This window comes from Myotis brandtii, unplaced genomic scaffold (genome assembly GCF_000412655.1).
Source record: "Myotis brandtii unplaced genomic scaffold, ASM41265v1 scaffold475, whole genome shotgun sequence".
Lineage (NCBI taxonomy): Eukaryota > Metazoa > Chordata > Mammalia > Chiroptera > Vespertilionidae > Myotis > Myotis brandtii.
Genome location: NW_005368148.1, coordinates 3,244,475 through 3,271,271, shown reverse-complemented (window position 1 = coordinate 3,271,271; position 26,797 = coordinate 3,244,475). Strand labels below are relative to the sequence as shown.

The window sequence follows — 26,797 nt, the reverse complement described above, 5'->3', positions numbered from 1 at the left end:
GATCAGAAGATTTTAGAATCTGCTCATGACAAAGGAAGATCACAGAGACTCATTTGCTCTTTAAGTCAAGTTTGAGCCTGCACTTCTGAGTCCCATGGCCCAGCTCAGGGTACCGCTCACCTCTGTGGGGCCAGCATACAGCATGGGAGATGGGAAGATGGCGACGATGGTTGACTTGGGATCCAGGACCCCTTCCTCGAGCACAGCTGCGTGCTGCTTCATCCGCCAGTCCAGGGGCACGTCGTCATCCTTGGTCCAGCCGCCCAGAGGGTGGAGCAGGAGGACCGGGTGCTTGTAGTCCCTCTGTAGGAGGCGGCGGCGGGTGTCCTGCATCAACAGAGCGTGGCCATTGTGCACAGGATTGCGCAACTGGAAGGCAAACACCGCATCTGGGCAAGAAAACAGGCCAAGGTCAGAGAAGTGCAGTGTGGCTTGTCTGCAGGAACAGAAAGATGCAGCTGTGTGTATTGTTCAGTGCATTCATTATAGCTACTTGTTTTTGATAATCAGCTGGAGAATCCACCTGGGCCTCTAGGGGTGTTACTCCAAAGGTGCCAAGGTCAGACTATTTACACAGGGACAGGGTGCAGAGGCAGGAAGCCCGAGAGGGAGAGCCTGATGCAGAAATGAAAGCGTTTGTTGGCAGGACCTTTGCAGCAAACCAGGCTCAGGCAGGTGCCCACTGCAGTTCCTGCTCCAGTCTCACTTCCCCGGGGTGCGGGAGTGGGGGGGGGGGGGGGATAATGAGGGACATTTCCTAGGGCCCCTGCAAGGTATCAACAATCTAGCAATATAATTTCAAATCTTCTCTTTAAGGGAAACTTCAAAACTACTTGACTTAGTGATGGATACCTGAGAGCCTTTTTCTTTCTGGTTATGAAATAATATATAGCCATTATGGAAAAGTTGGGAGATACAGAAAAGTCAAAAATATAATATAAAAATCACTCATAACCTTATTGTTTTTTCTCCATCTTTTTCAAAATATGTGATGTGAAAATCTTCCCTCCCGTTGGTCCAATTCCACCCCCAGAGGCAGCTGCTGTTGTCAGCAGGCAGCCTGGTGCTCGCTGCCAGACTGCTGCTTCCAGACACAGAGCTTCGGGTTTTAAAAACAATCATCATACTTTATTTTGTTTTTCAGAATTGTTATATGGTTCTGCAAGTTGCTTTTTCGCTTAATAAATACACTTTGGGTATCTTTCCGTGTCAGTGCATATTTTTAACTGCTGGATAGTGTTCCAGTGTATGGATGTAGTTCAACTTTGTAAACTGTTTCTGTATCAATAGACATACCAGTAGATGTTTCCGGCTTTTTTAAACTATAAATGTGCTGTTGCTGATACCCTTAATTCGGTCATCAGAGGGTGGTAAGGGGTAGAAATGCATCCGAGCCAGCCTACGTACCAGCATTCATCTCTTTACATTTCTGCTTGAGCTCCAGAGGTGTCAGGCGGTACTGGTCCAGCCCATCGTTCCACTTTATTCTCTCCAGCACCTGAAGGTCTCCACCAACCAGCCAATCCCCACTTTCCATCACCATCTAGAAAGACAATTATTAGAATTAGTCATTAATATGGACTTCTGTATACCTGAAAATTTTTCTCTTCGTGGACCAATCTTGGGTTAGCATTGACTACCTTGAACGCTTCAGCAATTCTCGCATGGTATTTATCAAACTTTTGGGTCTCTCAGTCCCTTTCCACTCTGAAAATTTATTGAGAACCCCCAAAGAGCTTCTGTTTATTCACGTTATATCTAGCATTACTTTCCATGTTAGAAATTCAAACAGAAACAAAATAGACCCAGAGGGCCATGATGACATGGGACAAGGCCAAGCACAGAAGAGACGGACCGCTCGGCTCCAGGCCAAGAGCCGGCTCTCCACACGACCATATTCCAGCAGAATCAAGGTGCCTGAATTTGAACCTGGCCTTCCAGATTGTTATCAAAGCATAGCTGTCAAGGTAGAAAGATAAAAATATTTAAATTTATTGAATATATAACTTTTAAAGATGATATGTGGGCTTCTTTTGTATTTCTACTGTGGGACCCACAAATGTGAGGTGTAAGAGTGGTGTGAGGAATGGTCAAAGTAATGAAAAAGGCAACCATGATAGTGTTGGATGAAAGGAGCGAAGGTTAGCACTCCCTTCGACAGGGATGGACAGATGAGGCCCTTGGGCCTGACAACAGGCATGGCTAGGCATCACCACTTGCTTTGTGGCATCTAACCATGGTTTTTACATTGTATATCTTTTTTTTTAAATATATATTTTTTTATTGATTTTTTACAGAGAGGAAGGGAGAGGGATAGTTTAACTATATTATTGTAATTATTTTGCAATATATACGTGTATCAAATATTCACATTGTACCCCTTAAACTTACACAGTGTTATATGTCAATTACATCTCAATAAACTCACAAAAAAAGAAAAACATGACAACCTTCGTTGTTTCAATAAACAAGTATACTGCAATAAAACCAGTGCCAACTTAGAGCCAGTGTCCATCCTCAAGCATTGAGGGGGGAGTCGTTCAGGGAATGTGGGTTAGAATAGAACCATGATTTTCAACAATGAGTGGTTTTGACAACATCTGAAGACCATTTTAACTGTCACAACCGGGATGGGGAAGTTGTGCTATTGGCATCTAGTATGTAGAGGCCAGAGGTGCTACTCAGTATCCTACATTGCACAGGACAGCCCCACAACAAATAATTCCCAGCCCAAATGTCAATAGTGCTGTGGCTGAGAAGCCCTAGGTAGAGAGAGGGGGGTTGTGCAAGGGATTTGGTTATGTTTTCATGTCCCCTAAACTCTGTGCTCAGGAAAATCACTTAGGAATATTTTCAAATGCCTATACCTATACATTTACTTTCTCCTCATTGCTTAAGTTAGACTGTAGATAAACTTTTGAAAGATTTAAGACCCCCAAATCCCTGGCAGTGTAGTAATTCATTTTGGACGCTAGGGGTCCACCCTATACTGATTCTATTCATAAGGGGGCATTGAACCAATGGTCACTCCCCAGGGTGATTCAATGGTCCCCAAAACTGGCTCTGCCTAATTTTCTATAAGTCCCCACCTCTTGCCAAAGACAGGCCTGGAACCACACAGAGCTAGAGATTTGCAGAACTGCACACACAGAGAGGAATGAGTAACAGGCTTTAAGAAAGGCTAGTGAAGTAGTGAAAGGGTAATTGGTCTCAGAATCCAGAGAGCAGGAATGCAAAAAGGAGGAGAGGATGACCTCAAACACTAGGATGAAGATTGCAAAAGGTGAATCGGCTCAAAGAGGGCAAGTAGAGGAAGACTTGAAAGAAACAACCTGGAGAGGAAGAGGGAATATGCAAATCAGAAGGAGAGGAGCAGCTGAGGACAGGAAGGTGCAGAGGTCAGAATGAAAAAGGGAAAGGAGAGAAGAGAAAGAAAGCAGAAGGAAGGGGAGAAATGGAGAGTTCAGAAAAAGGGGTTCAGAGAACAGAATTGAGAAGAAAAAATAAAGCAGAAGGAAGGGGAGAAATGGAGAGTTCAGAAAAAAGGGTTCAGAGAACAGAATTGAGAAGAAAAAATAACATGTGACACAAGTGGAGAATATATACTCATTTTTGTGATATCTATTGTCATGGAATTCTGGGGCTGTAAGGAACCTGTAAATCACATGGACTCAGTGTCCTCATTTCCAGAGAAGGCAGTTTCACAGAGAGGAACTGGCGGAGTTCAAGTGCAAAGAGCTGTCAGCTAGGACCCATATCTAGGACTCCTCCAAACCAGGCTCTTCCCACTGCACCACTGCCCCTCATCAGTGGTCTCCATGCTGCTATTTCCGCACTGCCTTCAGAGGCAACCTCCATCCATCCTCCACCCAGTCAGCACTTCCTCTGTGCCAGGGCCTGGGCTTGCTGCTAGGGAGTTGATGGTGAATAAGATAAATCAAGATGTGGTCCCCGATCTCATGGTTTGGCAGTCTGAGTGGATTGCCAGAAGAGTAAATGGGCAACAATACTGTGGAACAGGACACGGGCAAAGGACTCTGGAGCACAAAGTGTTCTGGGAGGACAAAGAAGGGACACCCAGTCAGGCTCATGGGTCATGGGAGTAAGGCCAACTTCTTAAAGGGGAAAGGAGTAACAAATACGGTGAGGAGGCAGGGGTGAAGGAACTGTGTCCTAGGTTGAGGGACTAGCATATGCTAAAGTAAGAGAGAGGATGTTGAGTCGTGAGGATGACTGGAGGAGATAATATGTTGAGTGGTGGTGGTAAGAGATAGTATGAAGTCACATGATCTTTACGAAGAATTCCCAAATAAAGCTTGAATAGTTTGCTGTAGCCAAAAAATGGAGAAAGGATCAGAATCAGAGAGGAGTAAGGTAAGAGGGAAGAAATGAAATGTCCTGGCACAGGCTGAAACAGAAATTCAAGCAATACAAGAGGCAGAAACATCAGGATTGGTGACTGTATGAACAAGGGAGAAGACAGAAGTAAGAATGACACCCAGGTTTGGGACATGGCCAACGTTTGGATGGGGGAGCTGCCCCCTGAGCGGGGGGGACACAGGAAAGGGATCAGGTTTTGGGAGAGGTTGTAAATGTTGAGGGCAAGGCGCTTGCAGGAAATCTCCACAGGGAGCCATACAGGACAGAGCTCTGGATAATTATCTAATGCAGTGGTTCTCAACCTTCATGGTACATTAGAATTACAGGCAACTTTTACCCCCAACACCCAGAACTGACCCCAAGGCAACCAAAATCTGTGAGGGTGGGTAATTTTTTAAGCTCCCCAGATGATTCTGTTGGTCGAATTGACCATATGGTCTTCACTGCAAAGCTAAAGGGAAGTCACACTCTGTTCTCCTGGTTTCCACGTCTATAAAAGGGGACTACTTCACAAGGGCATTGTGGGAAATAATTACTGTCTAGAGAAGCTTTGAGAGCCATGGATTAAAGGCAACAGGGCTCCTCCCAGCACTATTTTTATACGTTTCACCTGCTCCTCCTCATGATTTCATCTGAGATCATGTCACATGGTGCCGTGTTAGTGACTTGAGAGAGAGGATGGGGATGACTTGAATGGAAGGTCAAGGTGACTTCAATGAGGAGCAATACAATAGAGGCAGACCATTTCCTTGGTGACTGTGACCATTTTCCGTGTAACTATCACTCCCAGTGCCACATGGAAATATAAGAAGACCTATGACTACTTTTAGACGAAATTACTTTTGGAAGATTTGGTGTGTGGTTTTTTAAAAGGTGAGATTAAGTATTACTGTGAATTTCAAGGTGCTAAAAAATACAACGCGAAGAGTTTCTTTCCCAATAAAACCCATGTGTTGTGTGTCTGATAAACACACCTTCAGCACTCCAAGTGTAGTATTTACAAGGTGAGTGTCTTTCTCTGTCTGGTTATCCATGGCCCATTTCTCACCATTAGCTAGCTCACTGGGAATGTTTGCAGAGTTCCTCTAATAACCTAATGGTACAGAGTCACTGACTATAATGTCAAGGTCACAGTTTCATCACCACTCTCCCTGGCTTCTAAGAAATTCTGAGCTCCAACTGCCAACACAGGTTGCAAGATAAGATGAAAAGAAATAATTCCTTAGGTTTTGTTTGTTCGGTTGGTTGGTGTGCTGTTGTTGCTTTTTTCCTTTTAATTCTAATCATGTGTATGTGGACGTCAGGCCAAAAGAGTAGAACTACCTGAACTGGCCTGAGGACAAGCAACTATTCCTTAGGTCACTGAGTGAAGATGAGATCACAAATCTATATGATTACTATCAGCATAATGAAGGCCCACAAGAGAATTCCCCAAATAGCTCTCAGTTTAGCAATTCACAGGACAGTCTGCCAGCCTCTGGGAGAGAAACTGTTTGGATGGCTCTGAGATGGATGTGCATGAAGTTTCCTAGTAAAGAGGATTGCCCTGGCTCGATGTGGCTCAGTGTCCTCCCATGCACCGAGGTTGCCAGTTCAATTTCCCGTCAGGGCACATGCCCAGGTTTCAGGTTCAATCCCTGGCCAGGGTGTGTGTGCGAGGCAACCAATCGATGTTTCTCTCTCCCTCTCTCTCTCTCTCTCCCCTCCCCCCTCTCCATCCCTCTCCCTTTCTCTCTCTCTCAAATCAATAAAAACATATTTTAAAAAAGATGAAAAGTCAATAAAACTATTTTTAAAAAAGATTAAAGATGCTTATCTGCAGGGTGGAGAGTTTGGTCCAACAAATGAAAAGCTGCTTTGCAGCCAACTGACCTTGTCCATCAGAGGCTGCCACCAGCGGCCTTGGAAAAGCCCTTCCTATCTTGCAACATTTCAGGTAAAAAAATAAAAACATGTTTTCCCAACAGATTGGAACAGATTTATTTAAACATTTTGCAGGGTCTTGGTGCTGAAAAAGATCTTGGAGTTATTTTGAGTCTGGATCCCTCCTTTTATAAATGAAGAAACTGAGGCCCAGAGAGAAGATGTGCTTTTTAAAGTCTCCTGGGCCTCAAATTGCTCTCTATTCTGTAACTGTCTGAAAAGTAGTTACCCCGGCTCCGGAACTGGACAAGTCCAATCTTTTAAAATGTCAACCCTAATGTTTTAATATTGGATGGAGGAATGCTTTTTGTATTCAATTTCACATATTTTTCCTTTATGGGAAATGAACCACCTCTAGCAATTCCATAATACCCTCCACTCCCACCCATCAAACGGAAGTTGTGAGGGACTCTGAGGAGGTTTAGTCTGTTTTGCCTTTAGGCGGGAGAAACTTGAAATGATCCTAATCAGATGAATACATTTTTCAATCTAAAAAATATCCGGTGATGAAAATGTGGTATGTTCCCTCCGGAAACTCTGCCAATATCTGCACTGATTTTTGTTTACTGAAAGGATGTCCCTGACCTCCGCCCTGGCCACAGAGCATGAACTCTGAGTCTCTTCCCAGTGACTGGCTGGACCCATTCTGTAGGAAGAAATTGACTTCCCTTGTGAATGTCGGTTTGGTGCATAGCTACAGTTGCTTATGACGCTAGACCAGTGATGGCGAACCTTTTGAGCTCGGCATGTCAGCATTTTGAAAAACCCGAACTTAACTCTGGTGCCGTGTCACATATAGAAATTTTTTGATATTTGCAACCATAGTAAAACAAAGACTTATATTTTTGATATTTCTTTTATATATTTAAATGCCATTTAACAAAGAAAAATCAACCAAAAAAATGAGTTCGCGTGTCACCTCTGACACGCGTCTCATAGGTCCGCCATCACTGCGCTAGACTAAACTATCTCCCGGCCCAGTTGTTTCCCATTCAGCTGAGGGACCCAGACATCACAGGAGCCAAGGACACAAGAGCTCATTTAGACCAGCCCTCCAAATAAAAGACATTTCTCTGCCCCTTTCTAAAAAGACCTCCAAGGCAAAGCCTGAAAAACCTGCCTTGGAAATGCATTCTTCCATCTAACTCCAGTTTTTCTAAGTCCTTCGGGAAGGTCTGACAACTTACCTTGATATGGGGATGTTTTGCACATGTTGTCCCCCACACCCGGGAGCAGCGCTCCTCTTTTCTATGTTCATAGAATTCAGGGTCTTGTAAGATAGCCACCCTCCGTCCGCCATGTGTGAGGACAATCTTGCTGCACCCTTCCAGCCGCGTCTTGTCGTCCGCAGAGACAGGCAGCACAATGGGAATGCTCAGGTTGATCACGCCATCTGCAGAGAGAGCCACGTGGTGCGTGAATATGGGACTCTGTGTGCTGTCCTGTACAGACATGGTTGTGCTAGCTGCACCAGCTTCTCGAGTCTAGATGAGACGTCCTCGAGGGGCTTCTCAAAGCAGGAGGTGGGCACTTGTGAAAAGTGGGCTGAGATTCAGATCGTGGAGGTTGTCTCCGTAATTTAAGGGACCAGGGAGGGGTGTCTCCCTTCTGGGTCCCCGTTTTAAAGCTCAGGCCTGACCTCAACGCACTAGGGAGCTTAAAGTCCTTAACACCCCAATTAAACAAATAAAAAACACACACAGTAAAAGACCCCTCTAGTCTTCCTTGGAAATGAACCTTGTCACAACATCTGGCAAGTCTCATTATCTATTTAGACTTTAATTGCAATGCTAACACATTGAATTGAAAAAGAAAAAGAAAAAACACACACACCAGACATTTAATATTAGTGAGCAGAACCCCCAAACAAGCAGTCCTCTTGATGTTTTTTGTTTACTGTGGTCCAGGGGCAGCATCACCCTTAAACAGTTTTTTTAAAAAATATTTTTTATTGATTTTTTACAAAGAGGAAGGGAGAGGGAGAGGGATACAGAGTTAGAAACATCGATTCAGCTGCCTCTTGCACGCCCCCTATTGGGGATGTGCCCGCAACCCAGGTACATGCCCTCGACCGGAATCGAACCTGGGACCCTTCAGTCCGCAGGCCGACGCTCTATCCCCTGAGCCAAACCAGTTAGGGCATTAAACAGTTTTGAAAAGACTCACCGGGGAACCAACCACCAGTCTTGCTGGCTCAACCACAATTGAGAACCATCAGTCAAAAAAACAGGGAGGGGTGAAAAACAACATGCAGTTTATTTACTAAAGCTCATGCCCTTTGTTTGGAGAGTGAGCACCTCTCATCTTGATGAGTCTCTTACTTTAAAAGGTAATTAAGAAACCTGGGCTACTGGCTTCTTAGCATATGACACAGCAAAGTGGAAGGTGTGGAATGTGGTGTTCAGAAAATTTACATTTTCAGCTGCAAGAAATGTCATATGATAGCTTGACCATTAAGGAAGAGACAGGAAAACTATATAAAAACAGATAGAAATGGTGATAGTTAATTTTATGTGTTAACTTGGCTAGGCCACAGTATCCAGATATTTGGGCAAACATTCTTCTAGATTTCAAAAACATTTCTCTAAAGGTATTTTTAGATGAGATGAACATTTTAAGTCAGTAGACTTTGAGTAAAGCAGATTACCCTCCATAATGTGGTGGGCCTCATCCAATCAGTTGAAGGCTTTAATAGAAAAAGTTAGACCTCCTAAGAAGAGAAAATTCTGCCAGCAGACTGCCTTTTTTAAAATTGAATTTATTGGGGTGACATTGGTTAATAAAATTATATAGGTTTCAGGTATACAATTCTATAATGCAGACAGACTGCCTTTGGACTTGATCTGTAACTCTTCCCTGGGTCTACCGCCTGCCAGCCTACCCTGCAGATTTTGGACTAGCCAAACCGCCACAACTGCCATAATTGATTCCTTAAAACAGTGGTTCTCAACCTTGGCTGCACATTAGAATCACCTGGGAATCTTTTTAAAATCCTGATTTCTGGGCCTCATCCTCCGGAAATTCTGTTTCTTTGTTATGGGGTGAGGCCACAACATTAGTAACAAAGAAACAGAATTTCCGGAGGATGAGGCCCAGAAATCAGGATTTTAAAAAGATTCCCAGGTGATTCTAATGTGCAGCCAAGGTTGAGAACCACTGCCTTAAAATAAATCTCTGTCTCTTCCTCTCCCCGCTTCCCTCCACCATTCCTGTCCTCCCTCCTCCCTCCCTCCTTTTTCTCTGGAAAAACCAAATTTATACAGAAACAAAAAATACAGAGTCATGGGGGGGGAAGGGAGCGGGGGTTCCTTTAATGTGAGGCCAACAATCCTAATGGTCTCCCAGTCCGCAGGGCACCATTACATTAGAGCTCAGCGTAACAACCGCATAACTAATGATGATGGAGTCACTTTTTAAAGTTTCCTTATGTTTAACACATTCTGTTATTTTTACTGTTTATTGATTTTTGAGAGAGAGAGAGGAAGGGAGAGGGAGAGAGAGAGAAAAACATTGATGTTTCTCAGTTTGGGGCTTTTTAAAAGGATACTGTTTGGCACCCTGAAAACATCTGTTTTAATGAAGCCAGTTAATTAATGCAAGAGAAATCACACAACTGTTTTTCTCCATTTGTAATGGTGCTCAAACATCCTAGCGAATGTGTCAGTCTCTCTGTTGTACTTACGGGGAAGAAAATGGAGCCATGAAAGAACATTAGGGAGATTTGTGGGAAGTTCCAAAGTTTAAGACTCAGAAGGAAAGGAAAGGAAGGTAAATAAAGAAAACATTAAACTCCAGAGAAAACAAATGCAGTTACTTATGGATTTGAGGAAATGCACCGTAGATGAATGAAGTCTTTTGAACCTAACTTTCAAAAGCCAACATTCAGAATGCCTCCGACAGAGTTAAAGATCTGAGATCTGAGTTCTGTTTTGAGGAGCCAAACACTCCAGCTATGAAACCAAAGTCTCCAGGCATCTCACTTTACTCCTATTAAATTCTCTCCAGAAGTTACTAGAATGTAAAGAATGTCACAGAATATAGACAGCAACTGCCAGCAATAAAGAAACCCTATCATAAAATCCTGTAACCTGCTCTTCGAACCCTTGTAAACCAAAAAGAAGACACTGTGCAGAGAAAGTAATGGATTTTGTCATTCAAATAACTCCCGTTTCAAAGTTCAGAGGCAATAAGAGCAGGCCAAGCCCTGTGCAGAGAACACTAAATTCAGTTATGCGTATTCCCCTTGACTACCTGTGCCATTCACCTCTGTGCTCAATTTCCTCACTTGAAAATTGGGATAATAAATAATATGTTTTTCCCTGGGTTGCTGGGAGGAGGCATATTGTAAAGCACTGTATCAGCAGCAGAGGTTTATGATGAAAGATAATTAAACCCACTGCATAGTCTAATTGAGAAAACAAGAGAGAGGTTAACACCTTCAAGATTACTGATGAACTCGTCAGAAACCTTCTGTGGCCCTAACCGGTTTGGCTCAGTGGATAGAGCGTTGGCCTGTGGACTCAAGGGTCCCAGGTTCGATTCCGGTCAAGGGCATGTACCTTGGTTGCGGGCACATCCCCAGTAGGGGGTGTGCAGGAGGCAGCTGATGGATGTTTCTCTCTCATCCATGTTTCTAACTCTCTATCCCTCTCCCCTCCTCTCTGTAAGAAAAAAAATCAATAAAAAAAATAAAAGAAACCTTCTGTGGAATGTGGATGACTGACCACACTGCTTATAAAGAGGGACTAGATCAAAATGAAGTAAAACAAAATGCAAAGCAAAAGATGGGCAGGATGCTGGAGGAAGCCCAGTTCTGAGGTGGTGTCTCCCCTCGATTATTCTGGGTTGAAATCCAAGGAATACTCTGCTTTCCTGTTGCCATCTCCTCCTTAGGTCCACGAGGTTCCTGCCCAGTGTAGCCTCTGGCCCACCCGTCTCTTGGCTTTGAGTGAAAATCCAAACCGAGGAATCCGCACTCCCGGACAAGAGTGCCAAGATAAGAGAGCTCACCTGTGGGATGTCACGGGGAGAAGTTCTAGCGATAAAATGCCAACTGGTCTCATACACCGCGGCGACAACCCCACACAGGCGCAGGCCGATTCACGGTGGTTTCCCTATCATCCCCTCTATCTGCTTTGCTAATACAAAAACGTAGCCAACAATGGAACTCTGTGCATCGTTTGAAACATTGATTGGTGCTTTCAGCCTCTTTCCTTCTTGTCCGGTGGGGACTGCTTTGGGCATTTTATTGTGATATATCTCACTTTAGAAAAGAGTCTTGTGGTTTTGTAGCCACTTACATCACTTCATGTTCAGTGGAATGATTTTGCTTTTGCTTTAAATAATTTGCAAGCCTTTTGTTTTAACCTTGCAGGTCTTTCATTTTAACAACCTTTTGGTTGTTTGGGGCTGTTTCTAGGGGAAAGAAACTAAATTACTTTTTATTGCTTACCTAGGCTTTTTAAAGAAAAAAAAAACAGTGATGGAAAACAATGCCAAAGATAAAGGACATCTTCAGAATTTTACCTTTCCATTCTGGAACAGTGCAGAAGCTTACAGCAAGTGTGTGTTTATTCCCAGTTCTATACCTGTCAATCATCAGCTTGCCATTGAATTCATGCATAATCACACATCACAAACAAGTGAAGTAGGAGCATTCACAATCCAACCAGGTGCATCCACTTTAAATGGCATCTAGAATTGATTTATCCTTCAGCAATTACAAATGTATTGTAAATGCTATTTCCAGATTTGTGAAACTAAATAGAGACCAACCTTCAGTAGAAGTAACTAGCGCATCTAGAATTGATTTATCCTTCAGCAATTACAAATGTTTTGTAAATGCTATTCCCAGATTTGTGAAACTAAATAGAGGACCAACCTTCAGTAGAAGTAACTAGCAGAAAGGATCATAAAATCTTTTAAAATCTCAGGAACAAAATGTGCAACAATTTAGAAATGAGTTTACTTTTGTCAGCCAACTACAACATTATAAACAACAGCTGCATCTGATCCAGAACTTTCCTGTTCTTTGGACTCCAGTCAACAGAAGAATGTAGCGTTATTCTATTATAACTGGTTCGATCATGAACTGTTAGCAATTCCAACTGGTTCATTTGGATTTTTTTTTTAGTTAGGTTCTCAACCATTTCTAATCAATATAATAAATCTACATATAATAATTTAACTACTTGGAAAGTTAAAGTGCATACCAGAAAGGACCATGCCTAGAAAAATATAAACACACTTAAGAAACATGTTTTCAGTTCTGCACCAAAGTAATCTTAAAGCAATAAGGAACAAATTCCTATTAAAACTTCACACATATAACATACAAATATACTTTGCTATTCCTATTTTAAAATATAGAGACTGTAATGTCAGCAAAACCCTGGTGAAACCAGATTTGTACTGGATATTATTCAATAAAATTCAAAAGCATTATTTTAGATGATTACCTGTTTTAAAATAATGTTAACATGTCAAAGGCTCCTCCAACTTCAGAAAGAAGTTGTTTCTTGCAAATATGTGATGGTGTAACTATTGCATATGGTTCCAAACCAGGCTTTGGGAGAAGGTACAGAAGCAAACGGCTCTAGAGCATCCTAGAATCCTAGATGGTTAGAGCACATGAAAACATGCTCTGTGGAATAAGCACAAATGCTCGGGCCCGGATAACCTGGGTTTGAATTGAGACTTCAAGTGAGTTGACCTTTCCAATACCCATTTCCTTGTGTGCACATCTTCACAGCGGCGTTATCTGGATTAAGTGTGATGTCTTATGTCAAAAGCCACAGTCAGACCACATTAAGTGCTGAATAAATGCTGACAGATAGAAGGAAAGCCCTTAGCCCTGCCTTGGAAACTCAGAGTCCCAGAAGACTTACTTTTAAATGATCGAGTGTCACAAAGCTGCCATGATTTGACCCAACCCAAGGTCGCCAGTCAAGAACACAAACTTGTAATGCCATTTTTAAATTTAGACTTTACAACCCCCAAACTTTATATATCCAGTGAGAAATAAAATGATATAATGTATTGACATGAAAGATCTTTGAGGACAATAGGGAGTAACTCATTATACAATTATTAGAAACACTAAAAAAATTAGACTGAGCTATTTTTTTCATTTAGGGAAAAAATGTGAATCTCTGAGAAAATTAAAACTGACAAAATGTTTTTAGGAGATATAGTCAGAATAAAATAATTATTGCCTACAGACTGTAGGCGATTAAGAATTTTGTAATTCTTTGTAGAAATTATTTTCGATGGTGGTGACTCAAATTTTCATGACTTGGTTAAAATTAAATGATATCTATATGAATCGTATCTTGCCCAATCTTCTAACATGTAAATGTTAACCACTTTTTGGAATTTGATTCTGTCTACTTAGTCCAGAAGCCATCAAGCCAGGCTCTGCCAGGAGACTGTCACGATGTGGTCCAGGGCAGGGTAGCAACTGGCTTCCTCAGACGCCTCCAGGCGGCTATCCAGGTAGAAGGGTGGCTGAGTCTGCCCCTCCCATAGGAGCAGCTCTATTTTCATCTGTTATATAGATTGCCTCAAATTTCACTGAAATACAGTTATCTGGTTTTTCAAAAAAAATATTTTTATTGATTTCAGAGAGGGAGAGGGAAAGAGAAACATCATTGATGAGATAGAAGCACTGATAGGCTGCCTCCCACACACCACCCTTCACTGGGGATCAAGCCTACAACCCGGGCACATGCCCTGACCGGGAATCAAACCGTGACCTCCTGGTTCATAGGTGGACGCTCAACCACTGCACCAGGCCAGCTGGGCTGGTTATCTGGGTTTTTTTGTGTGTGTTTTTTTAAGGTTTGACAACCACTCATGTGGAGGGAAGAACCTGCTGGACCAGGTTCGGACAATGAGCTGTACTGTCTGTCCCACCTAGCTCATACCTGTCTTCATTAATACTCTATCTCCAGCAGCCAGACCAAACCTTGGCATATGAGAACACTTAATAAATATTTGTTGGATAGCTGATGAACTTTTTTGTGTGCTACTTCAAACGGACACGCCTAGAGATAAGCCTTGTTCTCTTCAAGAGTTTGAGTTCCTTTACTTGCACGCCATGGAGGTTTGTTGATGTATAAAAACATTTATTATTAGACGAGGCATTCCTTTAAACTTTCAACATCCCATAAGGTAGGTACTGATATTAGTATCTGTTTTACAGATGAGGAGACTGAGACCCAGAGAGTTTAAGTAATTTTCCCAGGTTCATAGCAAATCAAGGGCATATGAACCCAGACAGTTTGGCTCCACAGCTTACACTCTTATCCACTATGATATTCCATCTCTGGTAGAAGTGGGCATCACATTATATCCCTGGTCTCTGTTTTTATTATTTGATATCCATAGGCGTTGAGGAGACTCCTGAAGGGCATGAGGCATCTTGAACCCTGATTATACCCGGGGTATGTCCAGTGGTTTCGGGTTGCAGGGGTAGATGGTGGAACCAGCAGAGAATTCCCATGGGGGCAGAAAGGAGTCTTGAGGAGAGTCCCAGAAATAGGCCCTACAGGCTGGAAGCAGGTAAGGATTATAGAAACAGCATGACACCTGGTCTTATCCCCTTACCCAATATAGCCTTGCTGGCAGCCACAGGAGAATTAAGGGAGGTGTAAGATCACAGGACTCGTCTCACTCAGTTCTCTAACACTGTGGGTCTCAAGCAACCTTCTAGAGCGTCCTCAAGTGAGGTCAACACAGGGGAAGGGAACATTCTCTTTCCCACTTGGGTACAAGGACAGCAGTAGCTGGAGTGAATGGGAGGATCTGCACCTTTGTGCATAGAGACACACAGACCCACATGGCAACTGGCGTATGGCCGGGGGCCTGACTCTGGAGCACAGGCAACACCCTTTGAGAATTTCCACAAACACTGGGGGAGGCTTTGCAAAGAACCTGGATTTCTCTATGAGCAGGGAGGAGTCGAGAACTAGTGGGATTCAAGTATTAATGGGAGAGTGACCTCTTTTGTCTCCCCAGACTGGTGGGCTTGGGGGAGGGGAGAGATAGGCACCTGTATTACCTGGGAAGTGAGAGCAACAGGTGCTTCACCCACCTTGTGGTAGTAAGAACCAAATAAGAAAAAGAAAAGCAACATGTTTTGCAGATTGAAGAGCACCATGAAAGGAAACTGAAATGGTGTGAGAGGGAGGGAGAGAGATTGGGCTGAAATTATCCAGACGGATTTTCTGCATTAGCTGTTCTTCATCTTTCTGGATCATAGACTCCTTTAAGAATCCATCAACATCTAGGAAGCCCAGGAAAAATGCCCCCTCCTCCCCTTCTTAAAACACAAACTATTTTGCCTACTCCAGGATTCTTTTTATCCCCACACCCTGAAGTCCTAGACCCCAAGTTACCCTGATTTCCATGAACATTGGCCTTGCAACCACACCCATTACCCTGGTATTTTTCTTTAAAGAACAAATCTTAGTCAAAGGTTACGGACTATGTCTGCAATAAGGTCCTCACTTCCAAGGTGGCTCACTTTCCTTCTGGCCACAGCTCTGGTTTATATGCTCACGGTCAGCCTCTCATTCGTGGCTGGCGGCCGAGTCCAGTGGCAGTTACTCGATGCAACCTGCGCTCAGCATGTGTTGAAATTAAGACATGGAGGTAAATGTCAACTTCCTGAGCTACTAGCTTCTATAGGAAAGGACCTCAGAAGAGCAGCGGGGATGGAAAGAGCAGCAGGCCAGCTGTCAGGACATTCTGGTCTCTGGTCTTGGGTCCCTCATTACCAATGTATGAACTTCAGTAAGTACTTAACCTGAGTTCAGTCTCCTCATCTGTAAAGTAGCATGAAAATAGTTGCCTGTCTTCCAGGGCTTTTAAGAGGATCAAATGAAATAATGCCTGAGAAAATGCTTTGCAAACAGTGAAATGCACGGATATGCATTATTATTATTAAGGCAAGCTATACATAAATCAAGTGCTTTTGGAATGTTATTGAATCTAAGAAATGAAGGTCTCAGGTTTGGGGGCATTATCAGCCACAGCTTATAATGGAACAGCTGATAAGAGAAGAGAGGGGCGAGGGCCCATGTTGACCAGAGTCTTTTTTGGCTCTGATTCTGGCTTTTTTTTTTTTTTAAATATATTTTATTGAATTTTTACAGAGAAGAAGGGAGAGGGATAGAGAGTTAGAAACATCGATGAGAGAGATCGATCAGCTGCCTCCTGCACAGCCCCCAGTAGGGATGTGCCCGCAACCCAGGTACATGCCCTTGACCGGAATCGAACCTGGGACCCTTGAGTCCGCAGGCTGACGCTCTATCCACTGAGCCACACCGGTTCAGCCTGATTCTGGCTTTTATGCCCCATTCCCCAGGCGGAGGCACAAGCCCAGAACATGAACATCTTTCCCAAGAAATAACATCTGATTTGAGTTTTCTTCCTAAAAGGTTTGAGCCCTGCTCAGTATTACAAATTCAGGGTGACTCTACCACCACCCCTCCCACTTAATCAGCCATTCCCCAGAGTCTTGAAACAGATTAAGTACCATTTGATAAGCTCAGGCAGTTTGAGGAAGGAAATGATCATAGAAAGGTCCGGAAGTTTTCTGAATTACACTTGCTTCTGACCTTGGCCAGATCAGTACTCTAAAAGCCACCAGCGAGTGCCCAGAACGCTGCCTCCATGCGCCCTTGTTAGCATTTCGTGGGTGAAGCCATCCTAGTGTAGTTCATGCATATTGACACTTTAGCACACACCAAGGAGAGCAGCTGTTGGAAGGAGGCTTGACCGAGCACCTGGAGGATGAGTGGTGCCCTGCAGGTCAGCAACGTGTGCTGAGTGCATCCTGGTTGCCCAGAGCGTCCTAGCATCTAGCGACAATGCTTCTGCCTGTCTGCTGCCCTCTGAGTATCCGGGCCAACAAAGGGCGGTGAAGGTGAAATAGCCTTAACCACCCCTTGGCTTTGTGTGCAAGGAAAACCTTCAGTTCCGTGGTTTTAAACAACCAATAATCCTTTGAGGATAACCAGAAAAATCCTTAAAACAGAGCTTCTACATGATAGAACTGGACACACCATAAGTGATCTGTTTTCACAATAAGATTTACAAACCAAGGACTAGCACCTCTTGCTCCTATGAAGACTCTGAGAAAGATGTTCTCTTTGATAATAAAGAGTGGAAAGAAAATGAGTTCAGAGGCTTGGCATTGTGTTCTGAAAAAGCTCTGGGAACCACGTGGAGATGGAAAGTTGACAGAAATGGGAGGAAAAGAGCAAAATCAGTGTTCGGAATGGTACAGAATCTAGAAATCTATTTAGAGAATCAATCTGTATTTATATAATGGAGGGTAATGATGATGCAAAACTAAAGTTTCAACAAGTTAAGTGACTTTTCCAAAGCCAAGAATACGTGGCAGAAGTAGGTCATGAACGGTAGGATTTCTGAGTCCAGCGCAAGTCCCCTTTCCTAATATCTGTCCATCAGCTGTTGCATTGAATACACGGATCAAGAAGATTTGTTCCGATTTGGGGAATTTCACTGTATTGGCCAAATAACAACAATATCAAATAATAATAATAATAATAATAATAATAATGAAACAAAAAACCATACCATCTAGCAGGGTGCCGAAGTGTATAACCTGCAAGTACTCCTTCTCTCGCATAAAACCTTTGAGGGGAGTGGCCCAGCCTTCACTCAAAACTTGGACCCACTGAAGATCCAGCTGCAAAACAGGAAAAGCAGGTGAACATTTCCATAAGCTCTGCTGTTCAGCCATCTGGCCCCAGGGCAGCCCTTTCTTATTCAGTTGACAGGAAGATGAAGGCAGAACCTTTTATGTTTTTAGTGTTCCCATGTGTTATGCTGACCCATAATCTTGGGGCCAGATATATTTGAATCTAGAACTCTCCTACAGAAGAGTGGTGAAAAGAGTTCAAATTGAGATGATTTATTTGAACACTTCAGGCTGTATCTATCCTTATGGTGTGCAACTGTGTGGAACACTGACAATTCATTCTCTTCTCCTCCCCCCCCCCCCCTCCCCCAACCACACTCACTCACAAATTCTGGCTTGGCTATATTTTTTTTCACCAAATGCACTATTTAGTTGACTGAATTGGGCAAACCATTGACTCTAAAATAAAATTCCAAAATTCTTAGCATGATACTGAAAGCCCTTTAAGCTCCGGCCCAAGGGGCTCATGCAGGCACTTCCACCCCTTCCCATTGCCCGCTTGGGAGCCAATTCACTAACAACACCAGCCAATGTATAGTCTAAACACATATGTGGTTTCCAGCTTAGCCTCCTTTCCACCTGAAAACTCCTACTCAACCTTTAAAACCCAGCTCCTGGATCACTTCTCTGAAACCTTTCCTGTCATTCTTCAGACTAAAAGAAATTAATCATTAGATTGTTTTAAGTTCTTTATGTGTTTTTTTTTACTTTGAAGCCCATTTTGTTATTGGAACTATGATTTCACTGTAATTATAATTATGTTTCTAATCTGCCTGAAACATTGGAGTGTTCAGAATTTATCTTGTAGACTAAGGAGTTCTGTGTATAAATTTGTCATGAGTTATCAGAGTATAGAGCAGTGATGGCGAACCTATGACACGCGTGTCAGAGGTGACACGCGATTTCATTTTTTGGTTGATTTGTTAAATGGAATTTAAATATATAAAATAAATATAAAAAATATAAATCTTTGTTCTACTATGGTTGCAAATATCAAAATATTTCTATATGTGACACGACATCAGAGTTAAGTTAGGGTTTTTCAAAATGCTGACACGCCGAGCTCAAAATGTTCGCCATCACTGGTATAGAGTCTTCATGAGCTGAAACAGGTTCCCAATGTATTCTGTCTCTTATAAAAATATACAAGGTTTTAATAGACAACAAAAAGATACCAATGAAAACATGGTCACCTTGTATGGACCAACTAACACTGATCCATAAAAAGGCCAAGTCTGTGCAGAAAAGTCTACAGGGGTTGCATCTGTATCTTCCAGGCAGCAGAATAAATGCAACTAAAGCTGCCTCCCTCTCTCCTCAGACCAGATGCTCCCAGATGAGGAAAGAGTAGAATTTGCAGAGTAGAAAAAGATTGAGGCATTCATATCACTTCAGTTCAGGGTTGTTTTTTGTTTTCCCCAAATTCTTTCTCGATTGCCCAAGAAGCACTTGTGTTCCTGACAAGCAATCTTCCAGCAGCTGCCAACAATTATTGCCTATTGCACACACTTTGGCATAACTGAAGGGATGAAGACAATCAAGCAAAACTGTCCTATGGAAATACAGTTACCTTCCTGGCCTGCCTCTGTGCTCAGCTGCCCTGTGGCAATTCTTGGCAACAGATTTGATTGGAGAAGAGGTTAAAAGACATTTGACAAGATGAAACGTTTTTCTTTATGAACACCGCATTTCCCTTATTCATACCGCGAATATTAATAAGAGTAACTGTACATGAATTATCATGATATTAAGCGTAATTCCCCTTGGCCAGCCTGCACCCTCTTACCTTGGTAATTGGCAGGGATGGGAGAGCTTCCGCCTCAGCTCGGACTTGGTCCAGTTTGTTTTCCGGCACAAAGAGCTCGTGGATGCCATTGATTACAGTATGAGGTACAATGTTCTGAAATGAAGCAGCATGGGGGACAATTTGGAATGAAAACTATAAAGAGAATGCTCCAGTAAGTAGATGATCTTTCCTGATCTTATTCAATTTTAAAGCAAAGAAAAGACAAGCAGGCCACCCACCTGCTCTTGCAGAAGTTCCACCACCTGCTGGACACAGTCGCTCACGGAGGACGAGTCGGTTTTAAGCACCAGCTCGGGCGTCTCGGGTTTCTCATAATCAGAATCAATGCCTGTGAATCCTGCGAAGCAGAGGGTGGAAATCACATCTGCCCCAGCAGAACCATCTTCTTAATCAATAAGACATAACACATGTCGGAATAATGTGCTAAGCTGAGAATTCAGATTGTAACAGGAAAGGTCACCCAGCCATCCTGGACCGCTAGCCGTACGTGAGAAAATACACAGCTGCATTCTCAATAGAGAAAGTCCCAAATGAGCCACAAAATCTGGCTGTCCGAGCCCCCTGCAGCTGATCAGAATGAAAAGAAGATGGAAAAACCCAGGCGCACTCCTACGCACACGCTCACACGGACTCATCCATGTTAGTTTCCTGAACTTTACTGCTCATCACTGAGGTGACAGTTCTTAAAAAATATGAACCCATAGCCCTTGGAGTGTGGTCCCTCCCTTCCACTTTCTCTAAAAAAAAAAAAAAATCAATGGAGAAATATCCTCAAGTGAAGATTAACAAAAAACCAACCAGACAAACAAAAAGATTAGTTGCAATGTGGAATCTAAAAGATAAAAAAATATAAAATAAAAAAACTATTTAAAAATATGAACCCACATTTCAATAAGCCCATGGGCATACTGAAGAAATGAGGGTGGGACAGAAGTTGTATATGCTCTATGCAATTTTAGAAAACAGCTTCTGAAACTTCCGACAGGTTTCTGGAGACAGACCAGGAAGAATCGGTGACAGACGCAAGAGGCAAAGGTGCGGCTGAGCTGGTTCTCCTACCTTTGATCTCCCCAGCTCGGGCTTTTTTGTAGAGGCCTTTGACGTCTCGGCTTTCACAAATGTTTAGAGGCGCATCTATAAATATTTCAAAGAAGGGCAGTCCCGCCAATTCATGGATTTTGCGGGCATTCTCGCGATCCTGGAAAGAAAATTTCACTTAAGAACAGAAGAAGAGGTTTCCCCATGAAATTCTTCATCCGAAAACATCATGGGAAGATAACAGTGGGGTCTGTGCTCAGCAGAGGTGGCGGGAGTCTTCTCCTTCAGAGAAAGCCCAGAAAGGTCACTCCAGCGAACATAGCTCTCTTGAGGACTTTCCGAGCACAGCCCGGGAAAGAATCTCTGCTAAAGTTCAGGGCTGGCCACGTGGGAGCACTTCATTCAAAGGACGCGTTCCAAGTACAGAGCTTCCTATTGGAAGCTCACAGACAAGCCGGGAGAGGGCCACTCCCCCTCCGTGATTTCAATGAAACACACAGAACCTGAGGCTTGGGGAGAAACTGCTGTTTCCTTTACGCGAGCTAAGCCCTCGGAGTTTGGGGAGAAATGAAATTATAGAGCCTTAGAGTTTTTCTTGGTTAATGTTTTCTTCCTTTCAGCTCCGGCCAAGTGTGCCTTACAATTGTGTGTGTGGAAGGCTTTCTGTGGTCTGGTGCCCTGGCATCTGGAAATGAAGGACTTCTCTTTATCACCAATATTAAATAGAGGAAATGAGGAAGCAAGTGAGGGGAGCAAGGAACAGGGGGGGAAATTGGAACTTCAACATTCCTCCAGGCCCTCCCCGCTCCCAACTCCTGTTCCTGGCAGTGAGAGTGCAGGGCTGGCAGTGTGTGGGAACCAAATCAGTTTACCTTTGTGAAAGGAGAAATGAAGCTGGTAATGCAGACCAGACCGGCGTCGGCAAACAGCTTGGCCACCTCGGCAATCCGGCGGATATTTTCCTCTCTGTCTCCCGCGGAGAATCCAAGGTTTTTGTTAAGGCCATGACGGACGTTGTCCCCATCCAGGGAGTAGCAGGGGATGGCGTGGGAGACCAGGTACTCCTCCAGAGCAAAACTGATGGTCGTCTTCCCAGCACCGGAGAGACCTGTTCAGAGCAGGCAAGACAAGACAGGCATTGACCCTGATTGTTCAAGATGACAAATTGGAACCTGATCCTAATCGTGACCTGATCCCAACTTTTACCTACTTTAAGTGTAAATTACACCCTTATTGCAATCATTTGACTGACCTCAAATCAAAACCCTTAAAATCTAGAAAAAGTCTAGTTTGCTACAAGTCCAATACTTGCAGCATTTCTTTCAAACCTTGAGATGACTAATTGTCCCTTATTAGGACGATAACCTCTCAAAGCCAGGGAGGTTCATACATGGGGAGACCTTGTGGGGGCTGCATTTGGTTCTTGCTATGTTCTGCTTGGCCGGCAGAGTGTTTTAAAGATTAGAAAGTTGCACATAAAAATGCAGATTTTGGCTTCTCTTGATAAAAACAAACAGACAAAAAACCAGGAAGATCTGGTGAGAGTGTTCTCATAGCCTCTTGTGACAGCACTCAACTAGAGTGGCTGGGAGGCCACCTCCCTTGTCCATGCCCCTAGACAAGCATCTGACCACAGAACCCATATACTGTCCTTTATTTTCAAAATTTTTTTCACCAATGACACTTGAAACATCAAGGGTGGGAAGCGTCCTGAGCGAGGCTGTGGATGTACTGAGAGCTGCCACACACTCTTGGCTGTTTGGAGTCTTTACATGAGAACAGTTACCATGTACCTTTCACCACGGTTTCAAAGCACAATGGCTGGGAACACACTTTATAATTTCAATATGAAGGAAAACGTAAGGAGAAAGGGAATTACCTAAGTAATTCGAAAATTACTTAAAATCCTGGAAAAGTAGCACTCTACACATTCAATAATCCTACAGATCTCAGAACGTAAAGAGTATTCCATTGTGCAAAGCCACTGTCAGAGAGCACCCGGGCGTGAAAGAGGAAAAGTTAGGTGCAAAGAAAAGAAGGTCAAGAGGTCACTACAAAGACAGAGGGTGGAAAGAAGGAAAAGACAAAAAGTACAAGAAAAGCAGAGACAAAAGACAAAGAGCAAAGGAGACTTGATAAGAAAGGTATTACATGGCCCTAGCTGGTGTGGGTCAGTGGATAGAGCGGTGGCCTGAGGACTGAAGGGTCCCGGGTTTGATTCTGGTCAAGGGCACATGCCCAGGTTGCAGGCTCGATCCCCCATAGGGGGCGTGCAGGAGGCAGCCAATCAATGATTCTCTCTCATCATTGATGTTTCTATCTCTCTCTCCCTCTCCCTTCCGCTCTGAAATCAATAAAATATATTTTTTTAAAAAGAAAGGTATTACATGAAAGGTAAACATGTAATTTCCATATTTTAGTTATGGTTTATCATGCACCTGGCCTTGAGATTGGATCATTAGGACAAGTGGCTATCTGAAGAATGTGTTGGCAATCTCTACAAATCACTGCTGACGACATTGTCTATTATGTAACTTTGTCTATTATGTAACTCATTGCCTATTAGAATTTGTCTGGTTGTAGGGTAGGAGAAATGGAATTCCTGAATCTCTGGTACGCTCTCTCCCAACAGAAAATGAGAGAAATAATAGAACTTTCCTTTGATTTTGTTTCAGCTCTCAGGAAACTAAGAGCTAAAATCATAGTAACAGTATTTTTTTAAACAACTGAATTTATTATAGAATTTGGATATTAATACAAAAAATAAGTGATATTACTCTCATTTTTATAAGATTAGGTCATTCATTCAAGTAAAGTATCTTGTCTTTGCCACTTTTATTGTAGAGCGGTATCACAATTTATATCAGAAAGTAGATTCTTCATGTAGCCTATTTCAAAGAACAATGTTTTTTCCTGTGGAACAAGCATGGGTCTTGCTAAATGAATCTTTTTATATAATCACCAGGTTTATCCAGTTGATTGGACTTATTCCAAACTTCTACTCTAAAGTGAGATTAACTTTGTATTTGACTTTCCGAATCATCTGCTCAACTACCATTCTGTCATTTCAAATCAAGGCTCAAAAATGGATGGCCTGGAAAAAGAACTGAGCAATTTGAATCATGAATTTGACTTGCATTTCTTTCAAACCTTGAGATAACTATTTGTCCCCAAGAAAAAGTAATGTATTAGGTCAATAATATTAACTTTTTTTTTTTAGCTATCATTATTCTTTTTAAGATATTTTAAAAAATTATTTTTTAAAGAGAAAGAGAGAGGGAGGGAGAGAAACATCAATGTGAGAGCAAAATATGATCACCTCCCACTGGGGATGGAGCCCCCAACCTCGGCATTTGACCTGACTGGAAATCAACCGACAACCTTTTAGTGCACAGGCCGACGCCCAACCAACTGAGCCACACCAGCCAGGTCCATCATTATTATTTCTATTACTATTATATTACTGTGAAGTTTCCCAAGGAGTGGCTATTGAGACATTATGTGAAAGTATTTGTTTTCTTCAGAGGTTAAAAGTAGGGAGAAGTTGTTCTGTTTTTGCACTCCTGTGCTTCCTAAACACTTTTAAAAACTACAGGAAGCTGAAATCTTGTAAACCAGCTACTGCTTTTTCAGATGATTGCCTTCAAGTGGCTTTTAAATTCTGAACATTACCATGCATAATGTATTATGCTTATGTCAGAATTAATTTTTTTCCATTGATTTTCCTCTTGCGTCCACCAAGGGTTTTGTTGGACCATGGTAACTATATTAAACTAGATGGCTGCCATATTTGTTTTAATACATTGGAGTAACACTAATTACATCTACCGAGAGCTTTACCATGGACGAGGCACTGCTAAGTGTATATCCCCTCTCTTTCACTTAGTTCTACCTACACCTCTATGAGGCAGGTACTATGTTTCTTCCTTAGAGAGGTTAATTGACTTGTTCAAAGTCACATGGTTAACATAGGCTCAAATCCAAATCTCTGGATTAGAAGTGTTTGGTTTCTTTGGGTTGCCTGGTCAATATCTTACCCCTGCAATATCAGAATAAAAAATAAATGTTGTCCCCTCTTCTACCAGTTCTGTTTCCTTTTTCAAGGGTATTCCATATCAGAAAAAAATGGACTCTGTGTGGATGTCCTAATTTAAAAGTTGGGCAAATCCACAAAGGCAAACACACAACATAAAGACAAGCACACAACAAGGAAGAAACGACTGGGACACAGCTGTGCTTTATCTATTGCTGCCCTCATGTCGCTCAGAGGGATTTGGGGGAAACATTTCAGGAATCAAGCCAGGCGAATCCTGCCTTTTGGAATATAGCAGGCTCCTTGCCCGCTGTCTCTCATCACCCTGGAAGCTGGAAAAAGTTGTTGGTCCAGGGATGAATAAAATCAGGAAACCAAAAGCAAGTGCCACAGTCACTGGAAAAACAACAAAACTTGAAAAAGAAGAAGGAGGCTGATGTAGACAAAAATGGGAAAGACTCAGGATGTCAAGAAAAGAGGCAAGGCAGGTCCCTACCTGCCACATTCATTTAGAATTATTCCCAGGTAAGACTACATCAGCATTTGTGAATGGATAGTAATACCTAAATGATTTCCTAATCTGTATCAACATATCTGTTAATATGAGGTCATCTCTTTTTGAAATATTATGTCTGTAAAATGACCTTGGTTTGTCCTTTTAAGTCCAGGCTATGTCAGACTTTTCCCAGGAATCAAGTTTCTCTACATTGTACTCAGAGTATAAGGTGATAGCCCAGGAGTAGCTCTAGTTCTGTTACTAACTCCGCTTTGACATTCTGTGGCTATAAAAACACAAGAAATGGGAGATTCATTTGGTTACCTCAGTGGGAGTAAGTTATTTCTATATGTAAGGGCAACAATCCTCAGCTAAATAGAAATCATGTGTTTTCCTTCTTGCACACAGTTTAATTTTTTTACACAATGAAAAACAGTCTTATCAAATGCTAAAATATCAGAAAACATAAAGAATATCTCTAAACATCCAGGACTCTCTGCTTGATGCCAAATGCTTGATGTCATGTTAGAAAAGCCACATTCATGACTGCCAGTAAATGTGTTCAGGCACAGAATTGAGAATTCTGAAATTCCTTAGGCCGAATGGGAATGTTATCATCAACTTGTCCCATCTTTTCCTGACAAAGAGGAGAAAACTGAGAACTGGAGACATTCCACGACGTTACCCAAGTCCTAGTTCTTACTGAGGTGGAGCTAGGAGGCAGCTCTCAGCCTCCTTCAGTGGTCCTCAACCTTCTGGCCCTTTAAATACAGTTCCTCATGTTGTGACCCAACCATAAAATTATTTTCGTTGCTACTTCATAACTGTAATGTTGCTACTGTTATGAATCGTAATGTAAATATCTAATATGCAGGATGGTCTTAGGCGACCCCTGTGAAAGGGTCGTTCGACCGCCAAAGGGGTTGCGACCCACAGGTTGAGAACCACTGTCTAATGTTAAAATAAACACGTAATTATGTTACACTGATTTCCTTAACATTGTGTGTCACACATCAATTTTTGATTAAAATATATCAACAGGCCCTAGCTGGTTTGGCTCAGTGGATAGAGCCTGGGCCTACAGACTGAAGGGTCTCAGGTCCAATTCCGGTCAAGGGCTCATGCCCAGATTGCAGGCTCGATCCCCACTAGGCAGCATGCAGGAGGCAGCCGATCAATGATTCTCTCATCATTGATGTTTCTATCTATCTCTCTCCCTCACCCTTCATCTCTGAAATCAATAAAGACATGTTTAAAGACACGGCATACCTGTCAGCCACACGGTACATCCTCGGAATCCGCCCCTTGTTCCAACTACCTGCCCTCTCTTATTCCTGCTCACATGGTGGGCCTGATAGATGACATTGGTGGATTTGTGCTGGTTCTCCT

General features: G+C 42.7%; 1 protein-coding gene across 1 annotated transcript in view; it reads right to left on the bottom strand.

The window, feature by feature from the left end:
• The window catches only part of PAPSS2 (3'-phosphoadenosine 5'-phosphosulfate synthase 2), a 42,854-nt gene that overhangs the window by 4,284 nt on the left and 11,773 nt on the right, over nt 1–26,797 (bottom strand). The window contains exons 2-10 of the mRNA XM_014547457.1: nt 26,678–26,795; nt 21,752–21,987; nt 20,901–21,039; nt 20,060–20,178; nt 19,821–19,934; nt 17,911–18,022; nt 7,491–7,696; nt 1,408–1,543; nt 121–389 (exon numbers count right to left, since the gene is read on the bottom strand). Coding sequence (XP_014402943.1) covers nt 121–389; nt 1,408–1,543; nt 7,491–7,696; nt 17,911–18,022; nt 19,821–19,934; nt 20,060–20,178; nt 20,901–21,039; nt 21,752–21,987; nt 26,678–26,795 — 1,449 coding nt within the window. The remainder of the gene's footprint in view (nt 1–120; nt 390–1,407; nt 1,544–7,490; nt 7,697–17,910; nt 18,023–19,820; nt 19,935–20,059; nt 20,179–20,900; nt 21,040–21,751; nt 21,988–26,677; nt 26,796–26,797) is intronic.